The sequence below is a fragment of the Triturus cristatus genome, chromosome 8 (assembly GCF_964204655.1).
Source record: "Triturus cristatus chromosome 8, aTriCri1.1, whole genome shotgun sequence".
Classification (NCBI taxonomy): domain Eukaryota; kingdom Metazoa; phylum Chordata; class Amphibia; order Caudata; family Salamandridae; genus Triturus; species Triturus cristatus.
In genome coordinates, this window is record NC_140591.1 from 396,255,498 (window position 1) to 396,280,291 (window position 24,794).

Below are 24,794 nucleotides of genomic sequence, written 5' to 3' on the forward strand. Positions count from 1 at the left end.
TGTCGATAGCGATATCCAATACAGCGTTATAGTCTCCGCCTATTATCCATGGACATGTAGCCCAGGCCATTAGTTCAGGGTTAATGCTCAGTAGGAATTTGTCCTGCTCGAAGTTGGGCGCGTATATACTATCCAGTATTATTTGTGTGCCATCTAGCATGCCTCTCACCAATATATATCTGCCTAAAGGGTCAATCTGTTGCTCCAGCGCCTTGAAAGGAACTCCACTTCTAACCCATATTGAGGCACCTCTAGCAAAGGCGGAGTATGACGCTGAATAAACCTGTCCCCTCCATTTCTTGCGCAGTTTAGCTATCTCAGCTGTGATCAGGTGGGACTCCTGTAAGCATACAATGTGCGCTTGTCTCCTATTGAGTTGCGCATTAATTCTATGTCTCTTGTGGACAGACCCCAATCCCCGCACGTTCCAAGTTATTACGTTGTAACTATCCTGCATATGTGGTCAAAGTGCACAAAAAATCAAAATGTGTGGTGTTGGGGGAGCAGCAATACTCCGTGTTATGGAATTGGGGGGCCAGAATGTAATAACTACTAAACTAAGAAATACAATACTCGGCCGGCGGCGAGAACTTCACTGGCCCAAACCAGGTGCACAACGGTGAGGGTAACAGTGAACGTGTTGCTTTCGCTGTGGGGGTGGGTGCATTCCCAAAAGCTGCCTGGTGAGGCAGGAACAGTGTGCGCTCTACTCTGCCCGGACCCTTTAGTGACAATATTCAACCCGGGGGCACTCTCAGACTGCGCAGGATAGCCGCTGCGTCACTAACGACTGGTAGGCCGTACGGCTTTGGCTCACCACAAGCTCTCAGGTGTCTCCTAGGGCGCGCCACTGCAGGCACGGCCGCCACCCCTTCTAAGCGCAGTCCTGATGCCTGATGGCCCCTCGCTGGGTGTCGGCCGGTCCCGCAGGGGTCATCCTCATCGGGGGCACTCCAGCACCCCGTCGCCACCACAACTACAAGGAAGGGAGGGCTAAGGTATCTGTCCCCGTGTACTCACAGAGGTATGCAGGATGCGGCCAAGTGGCAGTCGGGAGCAGCCCCCCTGCCCCCATGGGACAGTGGTCACTTGTCAATTTGTCGGTTTCCAGGCCCCAAGCATCCCCGCCAGTCGCAGCGGTCACACTCCTCCGGCTGTGCCGCAGTCCGCTCTCCGTGTACAGCGCGGGCCTCACTCAGGCGCTCCCTCGGTGTCCGATCTGCAGGAGGGCAGCTGGGTCAAGCGCTAGCACCAGGCGCACACAGCAGCACGCCGCGAGAACAGTTCAACGGCGCCCTAGATAGGTCACAGGGGGGGTAAGTAGGGCAGATCGCTGGCCGCTATGATCCCAGAGGCTCTGGCACAGCTCTCACCCCTCGTCTTCTCTTGGGCAGGCCACGGCTTCAGCCGGCCCTCTCCTATCCGTAGGCCGCAACTCCCGGCCAGCGGAGCAGACGGGACTCAGGGCAGGAATAAGCAGCAAGTAGGCGTCAAATGTGGATCGGGGATCTCTGTGGGGGATTCGAGGGTCTGTGGGCGCCGGTCCGGCAGGATTTAAGCAGGATTATACAGGTCCGAGCGCAGAGCTTGTTCACCGCGCGTCCGCCATGTTCGGCAGCTGGCCACACCCCCCCATCCCTCGTTTGTTCTTCAGACATGTCCCTCGTCTGGTTTGAGGGCTGGGGCACTGCCAGTTAGCTCTTTCCATTCTAAAGTTACCAGTGACTGCGGGTGGATAAGACCTTCTGGATTTAGAATGCTATCATTTAGCTGCACAGCTCCAATGCGTGGCTCACGTGCTGCCTGGCCGCTCCCTACATGAGATGGGGTTTACCTGTAAAGACTTATCAGAGGGCTTACTGCACTACTCATTGTACCCTACTGACCATTCTACCCAACGCCATTCGGGGTTATGCCGCCTGGCTTTCTCTTGCCTTACTAGAACCTGTAAACTCACTAACATGAAGAACCCCTACGCTCCTGCAATACCTTTGCTAGGCCTCCCCACTCACTCGGGATGGCTTTGCTCAGGCCAACTTCATCAGTGGCATGGTGCAGGCTACTCAAAATTGGGGATTTGTTTGTTGATGGTGAGCTGCTAGATTTCCAAACCCTCGTGGCAGACTAGAGTCTTCACCCTGGTCAATTCCTTTCTTACGAACACCTTCAACAATCATTAAATGCCCTATTTCATGTTGGAAACCTAACACCAATCCCACAGGAGGTGCACCAGACGCTCTACACCATAGCGACTGACTGCAAACTTATAAATTGGGTGTACAGTGGCTTCCTGCAACAAGGGGACCACTGCATGGCTTTTCTCTGTACTAACTGTAAGACCAACATGGCCAAACCTCTGCATGATGTGGACTGGTCTAAAATATTGAAATATCCCCACAAAGTATCCCACGGCTCCCATTTTAATTATATTCAATGTAATGTTCTGAACTGAGCCTACCATACACCTGCCAGAATTAACTAAATATACCTGGGAGTCACAGCTGCTTGTTCTCGCTGTTTGCATTTATATGCAACTTGTTTTGTATGCTTTGATCTTGCCCCACGTTGCTTTCAGGCCGGCAGAGAGTTCTCAAGGTGCTGTTGACCTCAATGGTCTGTTTAGTAACAAGTTCCCTAGAAGTGGTCCTTCTGGGCGCATTCCCCTGCACTAAGGTCGAGAAACCCTCCACCAAGTTCCTCGACCTGGATCTTCTAGCAAAACACAATAATACACAGCTCTGGAAGGATTCACTTCCTTTGGCTATCATAAGATAAACCAAGGTCTCGCTCTCTTGATTTCGATCTGAGAGCCCCCTGTTACACATGGAAGAATGAGCCTGCCTGAGAAAATCTTTTATTGCACAGGCATGGGATATTTTGGTGAAAGGGATTTAAAGACTGCACCAAGGATCGGACTCTCCCCCCATAATCCACCCCGACGCATGCACTCTTGGTTTCTATATAGTAGTTGTTCTTGCCACATCTAGGCAACAGCTCAAGGCAGTGGTCTAGGGAAGCCTATCTCTGACACACTGTCATGATTTCCCCACCAGAACTCTTTCTTCTAAGCACCAAAGAGTTCATTGTTTTTCTTCCCTATGATGACCGTTAAAGCAGCTGCAACTGGGCAGGGAGTGGGGAGGGACCGTTGGTTACACAGAAAAACATAAACTATGTATGCTAACTCTTCATAAATAGCCCAGCACTGTTCTTTGTACGATGGAATCTTTTGCTACATACCTGGCTGCTATCATGCTATGTAACCTATTTTGGCATGCTACAATAAAATCTTTTAAAAAAACATATGGTAGTGTTTCAGTTTAGTGCGTTAGATAACAACATTGCATTGACATTTATTTGACGTAAAAGTTTCAAAGAATGAACTTTAAAACATTCCATTGCCATGCCTCTTGACAACACCAGGAGTGAACCAATTATCTGGTGTCCCTTACATCATGGCCAATATTATTGTTATGGATGGGGGAACAATCCAGGCTAGTAAAACATACAAGTGACATTTTTGTACGTTGTCTATCTTAAACTGATTTACTTGAAAGTGCTCTCAAACGTCACTATCAAGTAAATAAGACACATGAAGTAAATTGATTTGACTAAGATGACACAATTTAGCCATGCAGGAAATCTGGCATTTGAATCCAGACTTCCCAGTCATACACAGTGCACTTAAGCAACTGTCTAGATTAATTTCTTTTTCTCAATCCCCTTTAAAACCAGAAGGCAGTCTTTCTGTACAATTCTGGTAGATGAATAGTATACTGTATTAAATAAATGCAGATTACACAATATCTAAAAACGAATCTGACATGATATTAAAAAAGGTCATTAATGAAGGTAAAGGAAGGCAGGCACCATATGCTAATATCACTGACTGTTTAGACATTATATAGCTATTCTAGAAGTGGGTGAGCTACTGAAAACCTGAAGCCTGGCTCAGCACCAGAAAAAGTTGAGCTTTGATATGGCTTCTGCCTGCCTCCTTCCAGGATGTGGCATTGGCCAGGGCTGGCCACTTTGGAACTCGGGAACCAGGTTCGAGTATTGGCATTGGTTTAGCATCCTGTTATTCTAGGAAAAACACTTGATCTCCCCATGCCTATAAACAATAAATGTGACCTTGTGTAATGTAAGTGGTGCTCATGTTAAGTGCTCCAATACCTTTGGGTCTAGTTCTCATTATATAAAAACTGCAGAAAAATTAGCAAAGAATTAAAAAGAAAGTCTTAACACATGGAAAGACAAATACCCATTTCCTGGCTGATTTGTACAAAGTTAAATTAGAACACCTACATAAATAGTGGCTTCCATGCTCAAATTTTGTGAACTTAAGCAAAGACTTCACCGAAACTTTTTTTTCTTCAATAATACTTATGAAGGCACTTTTAAATATGTGAATTCCGAATACCAGTTGTACTAAAACCTATTGTATTTGACTTAATAGATTATTGTGTGATGTGGTAACGTCAATGCTTCACATGTTAAATAAATACACTTTTGATTTTTGAAGCCTCTTCAGCACGTTTTACATAATGTTTGGTATATGATTTACATAGCAAACATTCAGGGCTTAGCTCGTGCACGGGCTGTAAGATCCGAGCCAGACCTTTGGCTCGGCTCTCCTTGTTAATTTGTTGGCCAACTCACCTCAAAGTTATTCAATGCAGTGGTTGAATAGCATTAAAAAAAGTATGGATACTGTCATGGAGACGGGGTTAGTGAGCACGGAGGTGTTATCAGAGTCATGCCAATTACAGCAAAATATTCTGTAACTATTTTGTTGATCTCTCACCATCAGGACTGCATATAAAATAACACACCTTAACTGAAAAATAAATGCATTTAAACTAATCAGTGGTAAATGCACTATTTTATGTTCTCAAACTTTTATTGGTTAAATCGATCACTACAGATGTATGTGTGCAACCAGAGGCCCACAGAATTGAATTTGGTTTGGTGCAGCAGGGAAAAGTGGTTTGTGTATTTTTAGTGCTGGGAGGTTCCTGAAAGCTCAGGGAAAGTTTAAACCATTATGTTAAACATGCATAACACTCAGTATAATATAGGCTGGCACTAAATGCACAAAGGTTAAGGATAAAAAGTGCATCTAAAGTGAACATTTCAGTAATATGCAGATTAAACCTTGTGCATTTTTTTTATAGCTGTCCATTAAAAACACACACTCAATAGCTCAGCTTAGAACAACCTTACAGTACCATCTTAAAATAAAATATCTTTATCAGGGAACTTCAAGTGACTACGTCAATAAACGCCTCCCAAGCAATCCTTACATTTGCTGATTAACCAATTGCACACATTTGCAATCTTTTGGGAAGCAGGCACCCTGGCAAAAAGGCTTGTTCCATGTTTATCTGTCTGTCTCTCCCTCGGGAACACAGCACAGGAGATTCCCTCCCTTACACTTAGCCTAAGGAATCTCAATTGTGGGTATTAACTTTTCTCCTTTGGCTGACAGGCTAAAATTATGGACAAATGCTGTCCAATAAGACATCAATCTGATGGTGACTTCTACACGCAGATTCCTTACCTTTGAATTTTCCCAGGCGTCAGACTGTATCAGGAGGATTTTTCGTTAGCAGTGGTCATGCGCAGTGGTAAGTGCCATCAGTAGGCTCGTTGCAGCATCATCTGCCTCATCATCCGTGCCGGAAATGACATCTGGGTCGCCTATACAGGCGCCACTTTGGCACGCTGAGTCAGATCTTTACTTTCTGCTACAGCTAGTGCTGATCTGAAAGGAGAGCTACCCCTCTGTCAGTTTTTGAAAGGATTTGTGCAGCATATTGTTAATGTTTTTTGTCCTCCTGGTGTGTTGAGGTGGTCATCGGATCGTCTGTCACCATGCCATGTCGGTGACAGAACCACACCTCCTTTGTTTGTGATGTCTGGAGTGCGACCACAACTACAAGTCGTTCTCCAATTGATGCTCCATGGGACCAAAGGCTTTGAGGGAGTGGTCCCTGAAGCTACTAGCGGCCCGGCATGCAACTCCACAGAAGTCACAGTCTCAGTTGAGAGGAAGGGCCTGGGACTGTTCCAGGAGTCTGAAGTTCTTTTCGTCCCATTCAAAATCTTTGGGGCATTCAGGTAAGACTCAACAATATGGAGCTTAGGGGGTCAAGAGGCAGGTCGCCCCCCACTCATAAACTGTACACAAAACAAGACCTGCCCGGTAAAGACTTTTTATTTTTATTAGCACAGTGAACACGTTATAGTCAGTGACCCTAGTTCTTTCAAAGCTGTTGTATTTTTTATACTGCATATGCGGCAAATTTTTGCCATTCGCCAACCGGGTCTAATGTCACTAGCTAGTTGAAAGAAGACTCCTATGTGTCTAAGTATTTGTGAAAGTGTTTCCCTAATGATCTGTCTCCCAAATAATATATACAAGGAAGAGAGCTATACAGAACCAAATAATTATGGTACCTGTTCAAAAACCACAGAAATGGAAAAAAAGGTGAGGGGGACTGCCAGTCCCCCCTCACCTTTTTTTCCATTTCTGTGGTTTCCATTTCTGTGGTTTTTGAACAGGTACCATAATTATTTGGTTCTGTATAGCTCTCTTCCTTGTATATATTATTTGGGAGACAGATCATTAGGGAAACACTTTCACAAATACTTAGACACATAGGAGTCTTCTTTCAACTAGCTAGTGACATTAGACCCGGTTGGCGAATGGCAAAAATTTGCCGCATATGCAGTATAAAAAATACAACAGCTTTGAAAGAACTAGGGTCACTGACTATAACGTGTTCACTGTGCTAATAAAAATAAAAAGTCTTTACCGGGCAGGTCTTGTTTTGTGTACAGCATTCAGGTAAGAGACATAAAAAACACAAGAAGTCGAAGTGCGCTTCGACTTCTCCTTGTCCGTCGGCCAACGCAACGATGGAACATCGGCGTTCGTGGCCTGGTTCTTCTGAACCTGCACCTGGGCCAACTCCAGTTTTCCAGGAGCTGGAGCGGTCACCGCTCACAAAGAGTTTTATGAGGCCATGTCTCTCATATTTGGGCAACCCGACCCCTCTGCCATGCCTTCGTTACCCCCCAGGGTCAGTGGGGGCTCCATCTGGTTCCACGGCGGCAGCTCCAATGGGCCCCCAAGGATCTGTTTCAAAGAGCTAGGCCTCAGGGAGAAATGGGAGGGGGTAACTGGACCCTTTAGAATGCCAGTCTTATGATCAGGATATAGACTGGTGTGAGCAACTGGGTGGTACCAGCAGACTGGCTATGTCTTCAGATACCGGCATGCTTTCTCCCCCTACCGTGGGTTCTGGTGCCAGAAGTAGGCTGTGGTTGATATTCCCGCTACTTTCTGATTCCCAAAAAAGGACAAGGGTCTTCGTCCTATTCTAGATCTCAGAGTTCAAGATACTCACATTGGCTTAGGTCTTGTCTGTCCTGGACCCAGGAGACTGGATGTTAGCGTTGGATTTGCAGAGTGCCTATTTTCACATCACCGTCCTGCCTGCCTATCGGCGCTACCTGCAGTTTATGGTAGACCACAAGTATTTTCAGATCACCAGGCTCCCTTTTGGCCTCACCAGCACCCCTTTGGGTGTTCATCAAGGTGATCCGGTAGTCTCATTCATTTGCACAGGTCAAGGGTGCCAGTCTTCCTCTATCTCGCCAACTGGCTGCTGAAGGTGGGCTCGCCACAGGCTGTTGTGTGCCACCTCCAAACTATAGCGAACCTCCTGCATTTGCTGAGGTTCACTATCAACAAGCCAAAGTCACACCTGACTCCCTCTCAGACACTACCTTTCTTCAGAGCTGTTCTAGACACCGTGCAGGTTTGGGCTTATCCTCTCGAGCAGTGAGTCTAGGATATTTAGGCTATGATACAGATGTTTCAGCCTCGATCCTTGGTTTCGGTGAGACTGACTGTGGGGCTGCTGGGATTCATGGCCTTCTGAATCCTGCTGGAGACACATGCCAGATGGCATATGCGGACTCTGCAGTGGGATATTAAGTTCCAGTGTATGCAGCATCAAGAGAATCTCTCTGACATGGTCCAGATTTCAGAGCGCACTGCAAAGGACCCGCAGTGGTGGCTAACAAACCGCTATTGGGTCAGCGGCACACCCATCGCCCTTCCCCAACCACATCTCACAGTAGTGACTGATGCGTCACTCCTGGGATGGTCTGCCACGTGGGAGAGATGGAGATCAGAGGACTCTGGTCTCCGATGGAATCCGGACTCCATATCAGCATGCTGGAGCTCCGAGCAATTCAACTGCCATTGAAAGCCTTTCTACCCTCCATCAAGGGAAGGCTAGTGCAGGTGTTCACAGACAACACCACTGACAAGTGGAACTGCAACAAACAGGGCAGGGTGGGGTCGTGAATCCTTTGTCAAGTGCCCCTTCATCTCTGGGAATGGCTGGAACAGCAGGGCATATCCCTGGTGGTTCAACACATGGCAGGTTCCCTGAACGTCATGGCAGATGAACTCAGCAGTTGATGCCTAGCGGATCATGCATAGCATCTCCACCCGGAGTTGACACAAGGTCTCTTTCAGAAGTGTGGAGAGCCTTGGTTGGATCTGTTCACCTCTGTCGAGAACACTCAATGTCAGCAATTTTGCGTGCCGGAGTTTCCATGGCTGCTCTTGCTCGGAGACACTTTTCATCTCGAATGAAGTCCAGGCCTGCTGTACGCTTTTCCACCCATACCACTCCTGCCTAGAATTCTCAAGAAGATCAGGAACAACCGGGCCCAAGTTGTGGCTCCAGACTGGGCACAGAGAGACTGGTATCCCGAGCTTCTGAACATGAGTTTTGATTCTCGATCAGGCTGCCCCTCCACCTGAACCTGTCCACTCTCTGCCTTCTTGCGTGGAATTTGAGTGGCAGCAGTTGGCAGCTTTCGACCTTCCACCTAAAGTCTGTAACATTATTCTTGCATCCAGGCGTCCCTCCACCAAGATGGTATACGCCTGCCTTTCCAAAAAACTTGTGGCATTGTGCTCATCCAAACATATTGACCTCTTTCTACCCCTCTTCCTGTGCTACTGTTATTCATTCTTTCCCTTGCCCAGCAGGGCTTTGCTCTAGGCACTATCAAGGGCTATTTTTCTGTCCGTTCTGCCTTCTTGTGGCTGCCAGACCAGCTCTCCCTTTTCAAGTCCCCGATTGTAAATAGGTTTTTGAAAGCATCTTGTACGTTTGTTTTCCCCTTCCCCTTTCATCATGCCTCAGTGGGACCTCGACTTGGTTCTCACATTCTTGATCCAAGCCTTTGCACAATTCTCCCCTCAGGTTGCTCACCATCAAAACAGGCTTTCTTGTGGTGATTACGTCGACATTGGGTGTTGAGTGAGCAGCAGGCTTTATCTTCTAAGCCTTCATTCTTCTCAGTTTATCGAGACAAACTGGTGCTTCAAACCTAGGGCCTCTTTCCTGCCAAAAGTGGTAACACCATTTCATGTGGGCCAATCTGTCACATTGCCCACTTTCTACGCTCCTCCACATCCCTCTAAGGAAGAGGAGCGACTCCACCATCTGGACCCAAAAGGAGCTTTGTCGTTCTACCTTGACTGCACACCTGAGTTACGGGTGGACGACCAACTCTTCGTGGGGTATGTTGGTGCAAGGAATGGTTGGGCAATGCAGAAATGGACCATCTCTCGATGGGTCATTCTCTGCATCAAGATCTGCCATGTTCTGGCCAAGAGGCAGCTTCCTGCTCATTCCACCAGAGCTGAAGCTGCAGCCACTGCCTTAAAACATTAAGTCCCAGTCCTAGACATCTGCCTGGAAGCAATGCGATCTTCTCTGCACACATTTACCAAGCATTACTACCTGGACAGTCAGGCCCGTAGGGATGGGCATTTTATCCGTTCCTTCCTGCGGGACTTCCTAGTTTCAATTTGTCCACAGACTCTCCACCAGTAATGGTATTGCTTGGGTATCTATTCAAAGTTAAGGAATGTGCGTCTAGAGGTCTCAATCAGATGACCAAGTTACTTACCTTTGGGAACACCTTGTCTGGTAGGGACCATATCTAGCTGCAGATCCCTTACTGACCCACCCATCCTCCCCACTCTGCGGACCGATCGCTAGGGTCAGGGCTGATCGCTTTTAGGGCCCTAGCTTGGATAAACCAGTGTCAGTGCGCTTAATGGCTCCGTGCTTTTAGCGTGGAAAGTCATGAAAAGTAACTGATATCAGCATGTCGAGGTGGTGCCTATATAGGTGACGCGGACGTCACTTACGGCAAAACGCCCCTGACGTTCAGAGTTGACTGACCCCACCTACCGGCACCTGCAGGGTTACTACTCATGAAAGGTCTTTCGGAGCCAGTCTGATGCCTGGGGAATTTCAAAAGTAAGGAATCTATGGCTAGATATAGTCTCTACCAGATGACGCATTACGGGAAGTAAGTAATTTGTTCATCGTGGACAAGGGACATTAAGGCTAATGCGAAGTGACGCATAGCAAAGGCTACCTAATGAGAAGGCAGCAAAGAAGAGTGACAATCATCCTAATGTTAAGCTATAGGCATGTTCCAAGCTCATTATTGACTACAAGAGTCTTGCAAGGGAGAGTGCATGCTCTCACAGGCTAGATCTAAAAATGATTCATTGCAAAAATAAATCGTGTAATGAAAACATAGATTGGCCCACCAGCCTTTACAGTGAAGTGCACTTCGTTTTAGGTGAATGTGCACAAACAAAATGGCGCCACACTGAGAAGTTCCAAAGGCTAAAGTTGGCTAATCCATTGCCCCATGTTGTGTGTTGTGGTGGGGGAAGCAAATGACGATTGAACAGACCAATGGTTGAAGAGAGCTGACTGAAACCTTCTCTACTCATATATTTATTTATGTATTTGTATGATGAATTATTTTGCTCACATGAGGCTGGCGAGACAGCTAAAGCGGTCTCTAGGCCCGACCTAAAAAGAAAAAGAATGGATGAGCTTACAGTGTACAAATGGTAAAGCAACGACTGTTTGTACATTGCTGACCTGTTTATGTAGGTGTTTACCCTCTAAAATATCCACACTTGGTAAGCTATTACTGTATAAAATATTTTTTTTCCAGAATTTGTATTGTTTAGGAAAGCAAATAAAATAATGCACATGTTTTCTTTTGCTGTTAAAGTAGCTCATCATTTATGGCAGAGTTATAGCCTGCAGGCCTATTTATATAGGTAACAATACTGCGCCTTTTATTTTAAGCGACAGTTAAGTGTCTGGTGTGTGCTATAAATGGTCTTAATAATATTAATTATTATTATTATAGTTGTTGTTTTGTTATTATGATTATGATTATTATTTTAGTTATGGATGCTACTCAGGGTTCTTGTGGGGTGCACTAATCTTCTGGAAGAGGAAACAAAGGCAAGAACAAAATGGACAACTTAAATAAATGCCATTTTCTAGTATAAAAGAGTATCTAGTACAACCATTCTCATTATGAAGCTAGCGTGTGAGCAATACAATACCACTCTGATTTTAAGTTTTAATCCTTGGATAATGATAGGCAAGTGGATTAAAATGTTACTCTGCATGTGTTGTTGCGATGTGGAGTGCTAATAATGTATTCTAGAGCAATTTAGAGCTGACAGGTAGGGTAAATCAAAAGTTAGGTATAGGCATCCCCTTTTGCTCACCCACTAATGATTGGATGATGAAAAGGCATAATGAAGTTCCTTCTGTTCTCCTAGTAATGTTTGCCTCATTTGTGTCTGTTTTCCAGTACTATTGTAGGAACCAGTGCATCAACATTATTAACCACAATTGAAGAAATGCATCTGCTAAGTAAAAAGATATTTTTCAATAGCCTCAGTCTTCACGCGAATAAACTCATTGACAAGGTAAGCTTTAAAATCAAATCACTATTCTTTTCTATTAAGTTTACTTTGTTTTCCAAAACATGCTCACCATCAGTTGTATACCAGTTGTATGCCAGAATAGTGATAACAAAAGTATTGTTCGACATAAATTTTGTTTCTTTAATATATTTCTTAAATATAATTTGCAAAAACATTGCTCCATTGTGTCTAGGTTTTCTACTATTGCTTAGAAAGGGTAAATATTTTTGGAATGATGTATTGGCCACTGTATTTTTATCAGATGATAGTTAGACCATGATATTCTTGTAACAGACCCTCACCATAAAGTGATATGGAAACAGTTAAGTTGATGTTCAGCCCTCGGGAAACTGTTGTGATTAAATCATGATGTTTCAAAAAGGCATAGATACCTTGCTGTCGCGTTCCTTTTAATACAAAGCTACAGCATGATATTTACTTATCGCTCATAGCTGGATTTAGATTTATGCTAGGCCTAGACTGTTAAACTTAGGATCTAGCAAACATCACTGGGTAGCTGATACTAAACATTACTTAGCTGTGACCATATATGGTACATTAAGTGGCAATTAATGGATGTTAATTGGTAAATTAACTGATTAATTTAGTTGTAAGGCTATAAAGGTTATTGTTGCAAATTGAATAATTCAGCTAGCAGAATACAACTTTGCTGGCTTGAGTCACTTGATAGCATAGTGAAGCTGTCTTCCTGCATCCCTGAATCAATAGTGAGTCATAGACTCAGGCTTCCTCTTCTATCATCCACTCCTGCGCCCCATTTCATGTCCCTCAAGCTTTTATTAGCTGCTGGTGAAGATACAGATGATAGTGTACTCTGTGAAGCTGGTACTTCTGGAGTAGAGACAATTGGCATTGCATTCCAGGTGGTTGGGCTAGACTAGAAGAATGGGGTCAGTGTATCAGTTTCTCGCAGCATGTACTTAAAAGCACTGTTTCTGGGATGTGCTCTATCAGATTTTAAAGTGCGAGACTGAATTTCTCAAGGATGTCTCATTCGACATGTCAGTATTGCCCATGTACTGAGCATTATTAACATTTCTTGGTGGGTTCTATTCCCAATAAATAGTGCTCCCCTTCGGGTTGAGCAAGACTCCCTCGTTTATATCCTTGATCCAAAGAGGTGGCTGCAGTGCTGGTCTTTATTACCATTGCATACCCATCTACCCATACTTTCACTTCCAGTCCCTTTCCCTTTGCAGTTCCTTAGACTCCCTGCACTTGGACCTGCTCTTCACTCTATTAGGAGAGACTTTCAATTAATGTAGATATGACACATTTGCCCCTTACCAACTTTCACATTGGGCATTTAGCACGGCCTCTTCCTCTACTCCACAACCACAGATATATGGATTTCCCCCAGTAAGTCCATTTATGCATCTGGATTTTGCCTTTCTTCAAAACATTGCCCTCACAGTCCAGACTGATGCCCCAGGCAGCCTAAACATATAAAGCTTCCTTTTTTAATCTGGTATTCAGTTTACCATTAGCCATCCCAATCTCCTAGGAGATCTGCTATAAAACTTCAGTTGTGGTCCTCCAAGCCAATATGCTATGGTTGCCACTTTTTCCTAACCTCTGGCAATTTTCTCCTTTCACTTTTACTCTTCAAAACACAGGTAGGGTGTAGTTGTGGGCCTTTTGAAGGTGCCTTATCTTTGGTTCCTCTAATGTGCCTGCCTTCACACAAAATGTCTTGGTCAGCTGGTTCTTCCTGTCACCTGTGAGCAAGAAGAGTTATGGCCCTTCCAAGTTTCACATACACAAGGAAGAGGGAATATGATATCCATCATCTCTGGCTTCGGACTGATGACTTTTGGACCTTTGGCCAGGAACTTTGGCTGGCTGCGATACACCTGGAAGTGCCTTCAATAGGCATGCAGATATTCGTAGCAGGCTGTCCCATGCTTGCGCCCCCAAAACAGGATTTCAGCAACTTTTGAATCTCCCTGATCTACCACTGTGGGACAAAGAAGGGTGAAATGTAGAGTTGGCAATTTTTCAATATTGTCGGGGTGCAGCCCTCTCTCGTGTCTCTTGGTGCAGCCCTCTATAGTACCTCCGGATGCAGCTCTCTCTAGTCCCTCCGAGTGTTGGAGTGCAGCTATCTTTAGTGCCTGCACTGTCACCCGTCTCTATGATGTTTGTGCTTTCTGAACTGTGCTTTTTTGCTGTGCAAATGCTGCCATATTTGGTGTTTGTTAGCTCTGCAAATTCTATTGCTTAGATGTGAAGTTACCTGTAGTGCTTGTTAGCTTTGCCATCTGTAGATCTTAGAAGTACAGCCATCTTCATGCCTTGAAGCACTGTCATTTTAGTTCATGGGTGGGCAAACATATCTAGGTTCTTGGAATTCAGTAATGTGTGCTGATTGGAAGAGTGCATGTTAGCTGATGGCGTAGCATGAGTGGATGCTGACCGCATTGTAAATGTAGTTGCTAAACATTTACACAAGATTTCATGACTACTGAATGATTATCATATATAGTATTATTCTATCACAAAATTAGTCAGCCCCGCGGTCCCACTTGTAATTGCTTCATAGTGCACTGATCTCAAAGCAATATGGGAGATAGCATCATTCAGGATTAGTTACTGGTTCATTACAATGAAATTATGAACTGAATTCACTCCAACAATGCCTTGAAGAATAATGTTTGTAGTATGTATGGCTGTACATAGGCATGCTTAGTGTACTTCTCCTATCTAGTAGTGCAGAAGTTTGCAAGTTGTTTTTCTTTGAAGAACTTTGGTCATAAGATCTGTTTTGAATCCTCTTCAAGCCCATGATTCACAAGGACTAAGACATGGCCTCAGATTGTTTTTTCCTGCGATTGGTTCAGAAGTTCTACTTACAGCTCCGTACCATCGACAACTTCACTGCGACCTTTGGTGCCAGTCGTCAATCATTCAGCCCCAGAGACAGAAGAACTTGCTTCTGTATTGGTGACTGCATAGGATTCAACTTCGAACTACTTCGAACAGAAATTGTGTTGGAACGAGAATCAATGTTTGTAACCTCTGCCTGTCTCCAGAGCCTGAGGAGTTAACCTACTTGGCTTGTAAGGTGTTAAAGTATAAAAAGACTACCCATTACAGACTTAGACACCATTGGGCCTACCACAAGATGCAGTGTCGAGACCCCAGACTTTTCAGACCCAAGGATATCGAGGGCATCACACAAGAAGAGGATGGCCCTTCGGGTGTCCAGCAGATGTATGGAGACCGAAGCCAGAGGTCTTGTCCTCCACTGAATTGGAGTTCGAAGAGGAAGAGCTTCCATTACACCAGATCACAGATCCTAGACAAACACAACTTATAGAGCCTCCATTCCTCCACACTCGGTCAAGGATCAACCTGGAAAGCGTTCTTGTGTCGAGACTGAGCACTGCTCGTAAGAGAGTCAGGCTTTGAGCCCTGAGTCGAGCCAAAAGAGGCATCAACCTTCATGTCCGGCTCCAGTCTCAGATACCTTTTGACCCTGAGGTACCCCCTCAGCTACAGTAAAACCTCTAATTAAGGGCCCTGAAACGCAGGACCCATCCACACTGGCTTGTCCTTGTCTCTCAGAAACCAGGAAGTACAAGTGCTCCTCAGCAAAGGTGTCATTGAGCTGATGCCCCCTCACTATGGGGACCAAAGAGTCTACTTCTTGTGCTTCCTCATTTTCAGAATGGAATAATCTCTGTGGCTTATTCTAGACCTCATGCCCTGGAACTGCTACAACCTGTCAAAGCACTTCAAAATGACCACCCTGCAGGATGTCATTCCACTGCTCTGCACAGGGATCTCATGGTGACCATCAACCTGAATGGCACATATTTCCACACCCCCATACATCTAGGCATCACCACTAACACTATCAATTGTACAAATCTTCCGTTTGGGGTGTCACAGCAGCCCTACGTGTATTCACCAAATGTCTTGTGGTAGTAGATGCACAGAAATACCATTCACATCTTTCCTTAACCTGGCAATTGGCTGATAAAGAGCGATGGCCGAGAGCAATGTCTAGCACACACTAAGGTAGCAATGTTACTATACGGAATAGGGTTCATACTCAATGCCAAAATTCACACCTCTTACGTCAGCAGATTCAAACTTTTTATGGGCTGTGTTAAATTCTGTCATATGGAAATCCTAGCCAAACCAAGAGAGGGTGGTGACATTTAAAAGAAACCTCATCTTCTGCCAGTGAGGATGGTAATGAAACCGTTTGGACATAAGAGCTTCACGTATGACAATAATGCCACAATCTAGGCTTCACATACGTTCCCTACAAGGGTCTAGCAAGGCAATGTTCACAAGCAGAGAGTCAATGTGAAGATCTAGTATTGGTAGAACCCAGACCCCAGTGCGCTCTCCTTTTATGGAATGCCAAAAATGTGTTGCTAGTCGGACAATTTTTGGACCCTTCGCTTCAAAGGACCATTACCACTAACCCCTTACTCATTTGGTGGAAAGCTCATCTCAGCCACATAACGGTCACAGTAGCTGGACATAAGAACAGGGTTGTCGCATCAATTATCTGCAGTGCTCAGAGCATTTTACACACGTATTCGAGGCAAACCAATCATAATAAAAACAAACATCATAACAGCAATGTATTACATACAAAAGTGCGAGGGGGTGAGGACTCACTCATCGATTTTGCATTGGGCCATTCTGATTCACATTCCGCTTCCAGGAGAGCACCTGCGGAAGTGGGCAATAGTGCAGGCCTTTTAAGCAGGACACATCAATAAGTCCATGAATGGGAGATGAATACCTAAGTACTTCATTTCTACTTTAACAAATTTGGCTCTCACACAGTCGATCTGTTTGCCACTATGCAAAATGCCAAACTTTGCCCCCATGCGCCCTCCATCATAGTCGAAGGACAATGCTCTATAGGTGAATTGGTCAGGGATATGTGCCTAGGCTGTTCCTCCACCACCGTTGATTCCATACATTGTGAAAATAGTGAGGTAAGTACCGATGACCTCCATTCAGCTGGCAACAACTTACGAGAGAAAGCTGTGGCTCTCAGTGATTCTGAAAATGTCTTCCCTTCCTTACAAAAGTCTGCCGCTGAGACCAAATCTCCTGACTCAGCATCAGGATCATCTCAAACATCCCGACCCCCAACAGTTGACTTCAGAAGTCTGTTGTAGGAAACTGTAGTATTCTGCAGTGTGAAGGTTAATCATCACCATGTCACGATACCCCAAAGATGGTCCTTGTATTCAGACTAATAAATCCTTAGCTCAGGCCTGGTATAGTGGCAAAGAGCAGTTACTAGAGCAACATGTGTTCAGCATTTCAAAGTAACAACAATTACAAGTAATTGACACGACTCAAGAGAAATCCTACACCAATTTATAAAAATTAAGTGTCATTCTATCTTAATTTAGACACCAAAACAAATGGATTAGCATACATATAACCGGAGTCATACATTTTAGAAGTAATTGAAAATCAATGCAAAATAATACAGTGAAAATGTAACATCGCGGTCAATGGAAAAAAACACTATTAACAATCGGTCACTTGCAGGTCGTGCTGCATTGTACCATTGCAGGTTAAAGGGGATGTGGGCCCCAGGACCAAGCCACAAAAGTCAGTTCAGTTTTACCTGGTCAGTGGAGCCCGGCTGCAGAGTTGCCCTGGTGCTAAACAGGAGCTGCGGGAGAACTGCTTTTACGACTTTAACAGTGCTGCGGAGGGAAAAGATGCAAAAAGACAACAACGGAGTGGTTGCTGACATCTATCAAAGGTCTGATGGAATTCCCTCTTAATGCAGCATCGAGTAAAGATGTTGGGTACCCGACTGGTGACCAACAAGCCTTGGTAGTTGTAAATACAGCAAAAAGGTCCTGCTACTTTACTGGGGCCTAGGGTGTGCGGTAGCAGTCTGAAAATTCGTGGCAGGCGAGACTACAACTCCCACAATGCACTGGACCACATGGATTTGGGCGATCCCTCAGACGGCCTGATGGCCAGCGATTCTTTGGATCTGGTGAGTGTTTTTACCTGCAGTGTGCAAGGGTCTAGTGCAACTAGTCCAGGGGATTCTGAGGTTGCTTCTGGCTTCCACAGGAGTCCCTAAGGGAGTGCCAAGTTTTAAACAAGGAAGAGGTTCGTCACTCAGTTCCAAGTGTTTTGCCACAGGGTCAAAGTATCCTTCTTTTGCTTTGGTGCTGTGGGCAAATTCCTGTTGTCGGCTACACGGGTCTTCTCTTGGTCTCCTTCCTTGACACAAGTTGTTCAGATCTGAGGTTCTGGTGTCACGGGGTCCCTTAAATCTTACATTTAGGGGAGTTCGGGGTTAGGGAGCTAGTGCCAATGGACAGCTAGTCCCTGCAGCTAGTCTGCCCCTAAGGTGACCATATCCAGGAGTGTAGGTTATTTTTTCTACCCATAACCCTCTATTCTGCCACTTTAAAGATGACAGAAATCTAATTTTAGTGTACAGTCCAGGCTGCTCACCCTAGAGGTGTGGCTAGCCTTCTGGGGGTGTACACCTTCTTGACTTACTAATTTCCCGCCTGTCCAGGTGCAAATGTGCCTGGGGCATGGCTATTCCCTCTACTGGGAGTCAGCCATATGCATATCAGAGGTGATGTAGCCTTTGAAGCTAACCACCTCTATGTGCCACTTCACTAGCCTGCTTGGGAGGACGGAGGTGGGACCGCCTTCCTGCCCAAGTCTTTCTTCCTGACTCTTGGGAGAAAGTCAGAATCCTGTCCTGGCAATGGCAGCAGGTGCAGGAAATGCAGGCTTGCCAGCCAGAGCAGAAAGAAGCTGGGGCAACCTCTAAGATAGCCACCTGGGTACCTGCCACATCACCCAGGGCACAGCATTCATGTCAGGGGTGAGAAGGCAAATTGTTTGATACTACACATGACATATTTCAGGGGTACCTTAATAGAGCTGCCAACCTTGAGAATGCCGGGTGGTATCCCATGCACCGCTGATACTTATAGTAGTTGCCAATGGGGAACACCACTATAGGGAAAAAAAGGCTTGCACTTATATGTACTGACCTTTAATATACTGCATCCTGCCTCCTGGGCTGAGGAGGCCTACCCTAGGGTGTTCCTGACATATATTAAAAATAGTGTATTTGACTGTGACGCACATGGTGATGGCACAGTCAAGTTCAAGTAGTTTGCACTGCTCCTTGCAGTCTGCACTGGCAGGCCTGCTGCCAGTGGTTTCCTTGGGTCAGCCAGGGTGGCACAAAACCGTGCTGCAACCCTGGGGACCCCTTTACCACCTATGCCCTGAGTACTCCCGGTACCATATACTATTAACTTATAGGGGGTAAAGTCTTTGCCAATTTGGGATTATCAAGTCGAACATAACAGTTTTGGGAGAGAGCACAGGCACTAGGGTCTGGGCAACAGACTCCAGTGTACTATCAAAGCCATAGCCATCAGTATTAAGAGCAAAAAGTGGAGGGGTGACCTTATAAAAAAGGTCACTTTCCAACATCTGGCACCTGAGGTCTAAAACTCTCAAAGGGGTGTATGCAAATATTATATGAGGCACACAAACCCACCACCTCTGCCTGCTATATTGCTAAGTGGAAAAGATGTGTCCATTATTGTTTTGTAAAATATATAGACACCCCCTTAAAACATCTGTTCAATACATGATCTGCTGTTTCTTGCATTTGTAGAAAGCTGGATTGGCGTATACCTCTATTTGTTTACATTTAACTGCAGTGTCAGCTTACATGCAGAATAGAGAACAGTTGTCTATTTTTAAACTACCTCTAGTAAAGGCTTTTCAAAGCTGGTCTTAAAAGGTGATTCGTCCAAGAACTCATCAAGCGCCAACCTGGATTCTGAAAATAGTTTTAACAAGACTGATGGGTCCTTCTTCTGAGCCCCTACTCGGCATGGAATTATTCTACTTCCTTACTGCTATCACCTCTCCAGTGGCAGCTCCTCCGTTATGGCGGAGGTGCTTCGTCCCACTGCCTCAGCTGCATAAACTCATGTAAAATAAAATGATAATAAAGCACTGTTATTATCATTTTACTTTTCATGATAGAAGCTCTAGCCAAGTCTTACGGGAGGAGCAAAGGCAAGCATGGACGGCACTTGCAGTGGTGAGCACTGCAAGTGCGCATGATGGTTTGGCCGGCTGTCTTAGGACGGCCAAACCATCATGCCCTCTTAGATGTTTCCAGGGTGGTGCATGGAGAGAAACTCGCACAGGCTCCCAGTCCCTTTTGGAGTGTAAAACCAGTCCACTTCGCCCAATCCCGATGCTGCTCTCATGCTGGGTAACAGCATTACCAGCATGAGCAATGAACAACAAAATGCCAGTACTAATAAACAATTTTCCTCTTATAAGTGCCACATTCAAATCAAACAATGTGACTGCAAGACCTTTGTTTCCATATGAATCAGTCACATTTTGATTGATTCATATGGAAACAAAGGCCTTGCGGTCACATTGTTTGATTTCAATGTGGCACTTATAAGAGGAAAATTGTTTATCAGTACTGGCATTTTGTTGTTCATTGGTTATTCGGGGCTCAGCCTTACTGATTCGAGTCCGAACCCTTGTTGTTACTTTACCAGCATGAGAACATCATCTGTATTGGCGCAGGAAAGTCTGGAAGCCTGTGATCCAGAGAAGAGCTACGAGCACCGAGGCGGCAGGCAAGTTTTAAATCTGAAAGAAACAGTTAGTTATAGATCTCTTACCTTAGAATTACCCCCAGGCGTCAGACTGGATCCGGAAAGTTTTTCGTCAGCAGTACCCCTGTGTGTCGGAAGGTGGCGTCGGTTGACTCTGCGTTCATCGTCGTCATCGTGGTCGCAGGGATGACGTTGTAGTAGCTACTTGGACGCCGCCCTCGTGCGCTGACATCAGTTCTTAATTTTTCCGAGCCAGCAAGCACAGATCTGGAGAGAGCGGTACCCCCAGTCATTTTGTGACTGAACTTTTTCTCGACTTTTGTCAACTTCATTGTTGTTTGAGTCCATCGACTCCTGGTGCACGAGGAATGCCTGGCTTTAAGGCTTGCGGTTCCTGTAACCAACTCATGTCAGTGACGGATCCGCACCGCGTGTGCCTCTACTGCCTGGAGCGTGACCACGACCCCAAGTCGTGCTCCGACGGCCGAACCATGGCCCGAAGTCTTTGCGGGAGCGGTCCCGAAAGCTACTCGAAGCCCGGCAGGCGGCTCCGCGTGGCTCAAGGTCCCGGCCGCGTAGGAGGTCGAGGGACCAGTCGCGGAGCCAACACCATTCTTCCTCTAAGTCTTCGCATTCGGGGTCAGGTAAGTCGAAGCACAAAAAGAAGTCGAAGAAACATCGTCCCTCTTTGACTTCTCCCCGTCCTTCAGCCGATGCGACGAGGGATGCGGGTGGTGCCCCTCCAGTGGCTCCGCGTGCAGAGCCTGCTGAGTCGACTTCGGGTTTCCCTCCCTTTCCGGGACCCGGTGCAACCCCTGCCCAGCTTCGGAGTTTCTACGAAGCGATGCATGGCATCTTTGGGCAGCCTGACTCCGCCGGCGCGCCTCCGGGCCCCGCAGACTCGGCTGGGGGCCCTGGGCCTTCGGCATCAGCTGCTTTGGTGCTGCAGGGTCCCCTTGGATCTGGGCCTGGAGCCGGATCGGCGCCGGTCGACCTTGTTACGCCTCCCCCGGCGCCAATTCCTCCAGCACCACATCTGCCACCGGCGTCTGCTGTGTCCCCAGCCGACGTCGACCCCGACCTCCACCTCGAGGTAGACACGGAGTCGGACCGACGCCGGATCCGACGCCAACAGGTACTTTTGTTCCCCTGTTCTACCCCGGCTCTTTGAGACCAGATTGGCAGCCAGAGGAGGGTGAGGAGGACTGGGAGGGTCTGGGGACCCTTTAACAGACCAGTTGGTGTATGAGCAGGACTGGAGAGAGGAACTGGGGGAAACCAGTGGTTTGGATACCTCACCAGACCTTGGCATGTTGTGTCCTCCTACCGTGGCTACAGAGGCGAGAGCGTCATACGCAGTGGTGTTGCGTAGGACGGCCGAGGCTCTCCACCTCGAGCTACCTACGGTGACAGTCAGGACTAACCTCCTGACAGAGGTGCTTCAACTGACAGCGAGCGCTGCGAAGCCCCTACTGCCGTTTAATGAAGCCTTCATGGACATCCTTTTGTGCACCTGGTCCATGCCCTACACAGGGGCTCTTGTGGACAAGATGATTGCCCGACGCCACCGCCCAGCCCTGGGCGACCCCACTTTCCTCTCCCAACACCCCACCCCTGAGAGCTTGGTAGTTCAAGCCGCCACGTCCAAGGGCGCATTCCCTACTTCTCCCCTGGACAGGGAATCCAAAAAGCTGGATCATCTTGGCAAGAAGATGTTTTCTTCCTCCAGCTTGGGACTGGGTCGGTAAACACCGCATGTCTATTGGGGCGTTGCACCCACTCCGTGTGGGACGCGGTTGCGCAAGTGCTGCCTCAGTGCCCGGAGGAGGCCCGGGCCGTGCTCTCTCGAGCGGTTGCCGAAGGGAGAGACGCAGCGAAGTTTGCCATCCGCTGTGGGCTGGATACCGCCATGCACTTCGCAGGACGATTTCCATGTCAGTAGCGCTTTGATGCTACGCCTGGCTGCATTTGACTGTTTTTTTCGGGGATGTCCAATCCACACTTATGGACATGCCCTTTAATGGCCGTCGCCTTTTCGGCAACAAGGCAGACAACGCGCTTGAGCGTTTTAAGGACTCACGGGATACGGCCAGGTCCTTGGGCCTCTCCACCACCCGCCCTGCACAGTCTGTCTTTCGCCCCTTTCATGGCTACGGAAGAGGTGATCCCCTACATCCCGCCCAGAGCCACAGGCCGGCGCAAGCTGTTCAGCCCCAGCGCTGCCAGGGACGTGGGAACCACCGCCGTGGTTCTGGGGACCAGCAGGCGGGCCAGTCTACCACAGCCCCCTCTGCAGCAGCCTCCACACCCTCCTAGTCCGAACTTTCAGGGCCACCAAACGCCAGTGGGCGGCAGGATCGGCCATCACTGGTGCACCATCACGTCGGGCAGGTGGGTTTTGCAAATAGTCCGAAGGGGCTACTCCCTCCCCTTCGAGCCTACCCCTCCATCCATGCCACCTCAGTACCATCGCATGTCAGAGGATCACTTGGCCCTTCTCCAACAGGGAGTTTCAGCACTCTTGGCCAAGGAAGCCATTGAGCGTGTTCCTGCCCCAGAAATAGGTCGTGGTTGCTATTCCCACTACTTTCTAGTGCCCAAGAAGGACAAAGGCCTGCGTCCTATCTTGGATCTCAGGAACGTCAACTGCTTCCTCTGGAAGGAGAATTTCAAAATGTTGATGCTCGCTCAGGTCTTGTCTGCCCTCGACCCTGGAGACTGGATGGTAGAGTTGGACTTGCAGGATGCCTATTTCCACATCCCCATCCTGCCGGCCCACAGGCGTTACCTGCGGTTCACGGTAGGGCACGAGCATTTTCAGTTTACCGTGCTCCTTTTTGGCCTTACCAGCGCCCCTCGGGTGTTCACAAAAGTGAGGGCGGTGGTCGCAGCTCATCTACGCAGATCAGGGGTTCCAGTCTTCCCCTTTCTCGACGACTGGCTGTTGAAGTCGGGCTCGCCCCAGGCTGTCATCTCCCAACTCCAGACTACGGCTGATCTCCTGCATTCGCTGGGGTTCTCCATCAATGTGCCGAAGTCACACCTGACCCCCTCACAGAAGCTCCTCTTCATCGGAGCGGTTCTGCACACGACGCAGTTTCGGGTTTATCCTCCCGAACAGCGGGTCCAGGATATTCTGGCTATGATTCCGATCTTTCAGCCTCTATCCCGGGTTTCGGTCAGGATGACCCTCAGGCTGCTGGGTCTGATGGCTTCCTGCATCCTGCTGGTGGATCATGCCAGATGGCATATGCGGGCTCTGCAGTGGGACCTAAAGTTCCAGTGGGCCCAACATCAAGGGAATCTGTCTGATTGAGTCCAGATCTCGGCGGGCACTGCACACCAATTGCAGTGGTGGCTCACAAACCAGGATTGGGTCAAAGGCAGATCCCTCTCCCTTCCTCAACCAGAGTTCACAGTGGTGACTGATGCATCACTTCTGGGATGCGGCGGCCACATGGGGGAGGCGGAGATCAGAGGCCTCTGGTCTCCGGCGGAGTTCGGGCTCCACATCATCCTTCTGGAGCTTCGGGCGCTTCGTCTTGCACTCAAAGCATTCCTTCCCTTTGTCTGGGGAAGAGTAGTGCAGGTGTTCACAGACAACACCACCGCCATGTGGTACGGCAACAAACAAGGCAGGGTGGGGTCGTGGACCCTATGTCAGGAGGCCCTCCACCTCTGGACATGGCTGGAACATCAGGGCATATCCCTGGTGGTTCAACACCTGGCAGGTTCTCTGAACGCCAGGGCAGACAAACTCAGCCGCAAGTGCATGATGGATCACAAATGGGGTCTTCACTCGGAGGTGGTGCAAGGTCTATTTCAGCAGCGGGGAGAGCCTGGGTTATATCTATTCGCCACCGAAGAGAACGCGCAGTCAGCAGTTCTGCACGTTGGATTTTCTAAAGCAGCCCTCACTAGGCAACGCTTTTCGTCGTGAGTGGAATTGTGGTCTTCTATACGTTTTTCTGCCTATACCACTACTGCCTAGAGTGCTGGAGAAGATCAGGCGTGACGGCCCAAGTCATTCTTGTGGATCCAAAATGTGTGCTTTCCTTCTACTTGGATCGTACCAAACAATTTCGGTTGGACGACCAGCTCTTTGTTGGTTACGTGGGCGCTAAGAAAGGTCGGGTCATGCACAAACGGACCATCTCCAGGTGGGTTGTTTTGTGCATCAAAGCCTACTACTCTGGCAAAAAAGGAGCCTTTCGCGGGGCTGCACGCCCATTCCACCTGGGCGACAAAAGCTACTACTGCTTTGGGACGAGGAGTCCTCCTGAATT

General features: G+C 47.4%; 1 protein-coding gene across 1 annotated transcript in view; it reads left to right on the forward strand.

Annotated features, from left to right (window-relative positions):
* COG6 (component of oligomeric golgi complex 6) overlaps positions 1-24,794 on the forward strand; it is a 472,069-nt gene that overhangs the window by 302,928 nt on the left and 144,347 nt on the right. Inside the window, exon 13 of the mRNA XM_085621768.1 lies at positions 11,740-11,857. Within this exon, the coding sequence (XP_085477894.1) occupies positions 11,740-11,857 (118 nt within the window). The remainder of the gene's footprint in view (positions 1-11,739; positions 11,858-24,794) is intronic.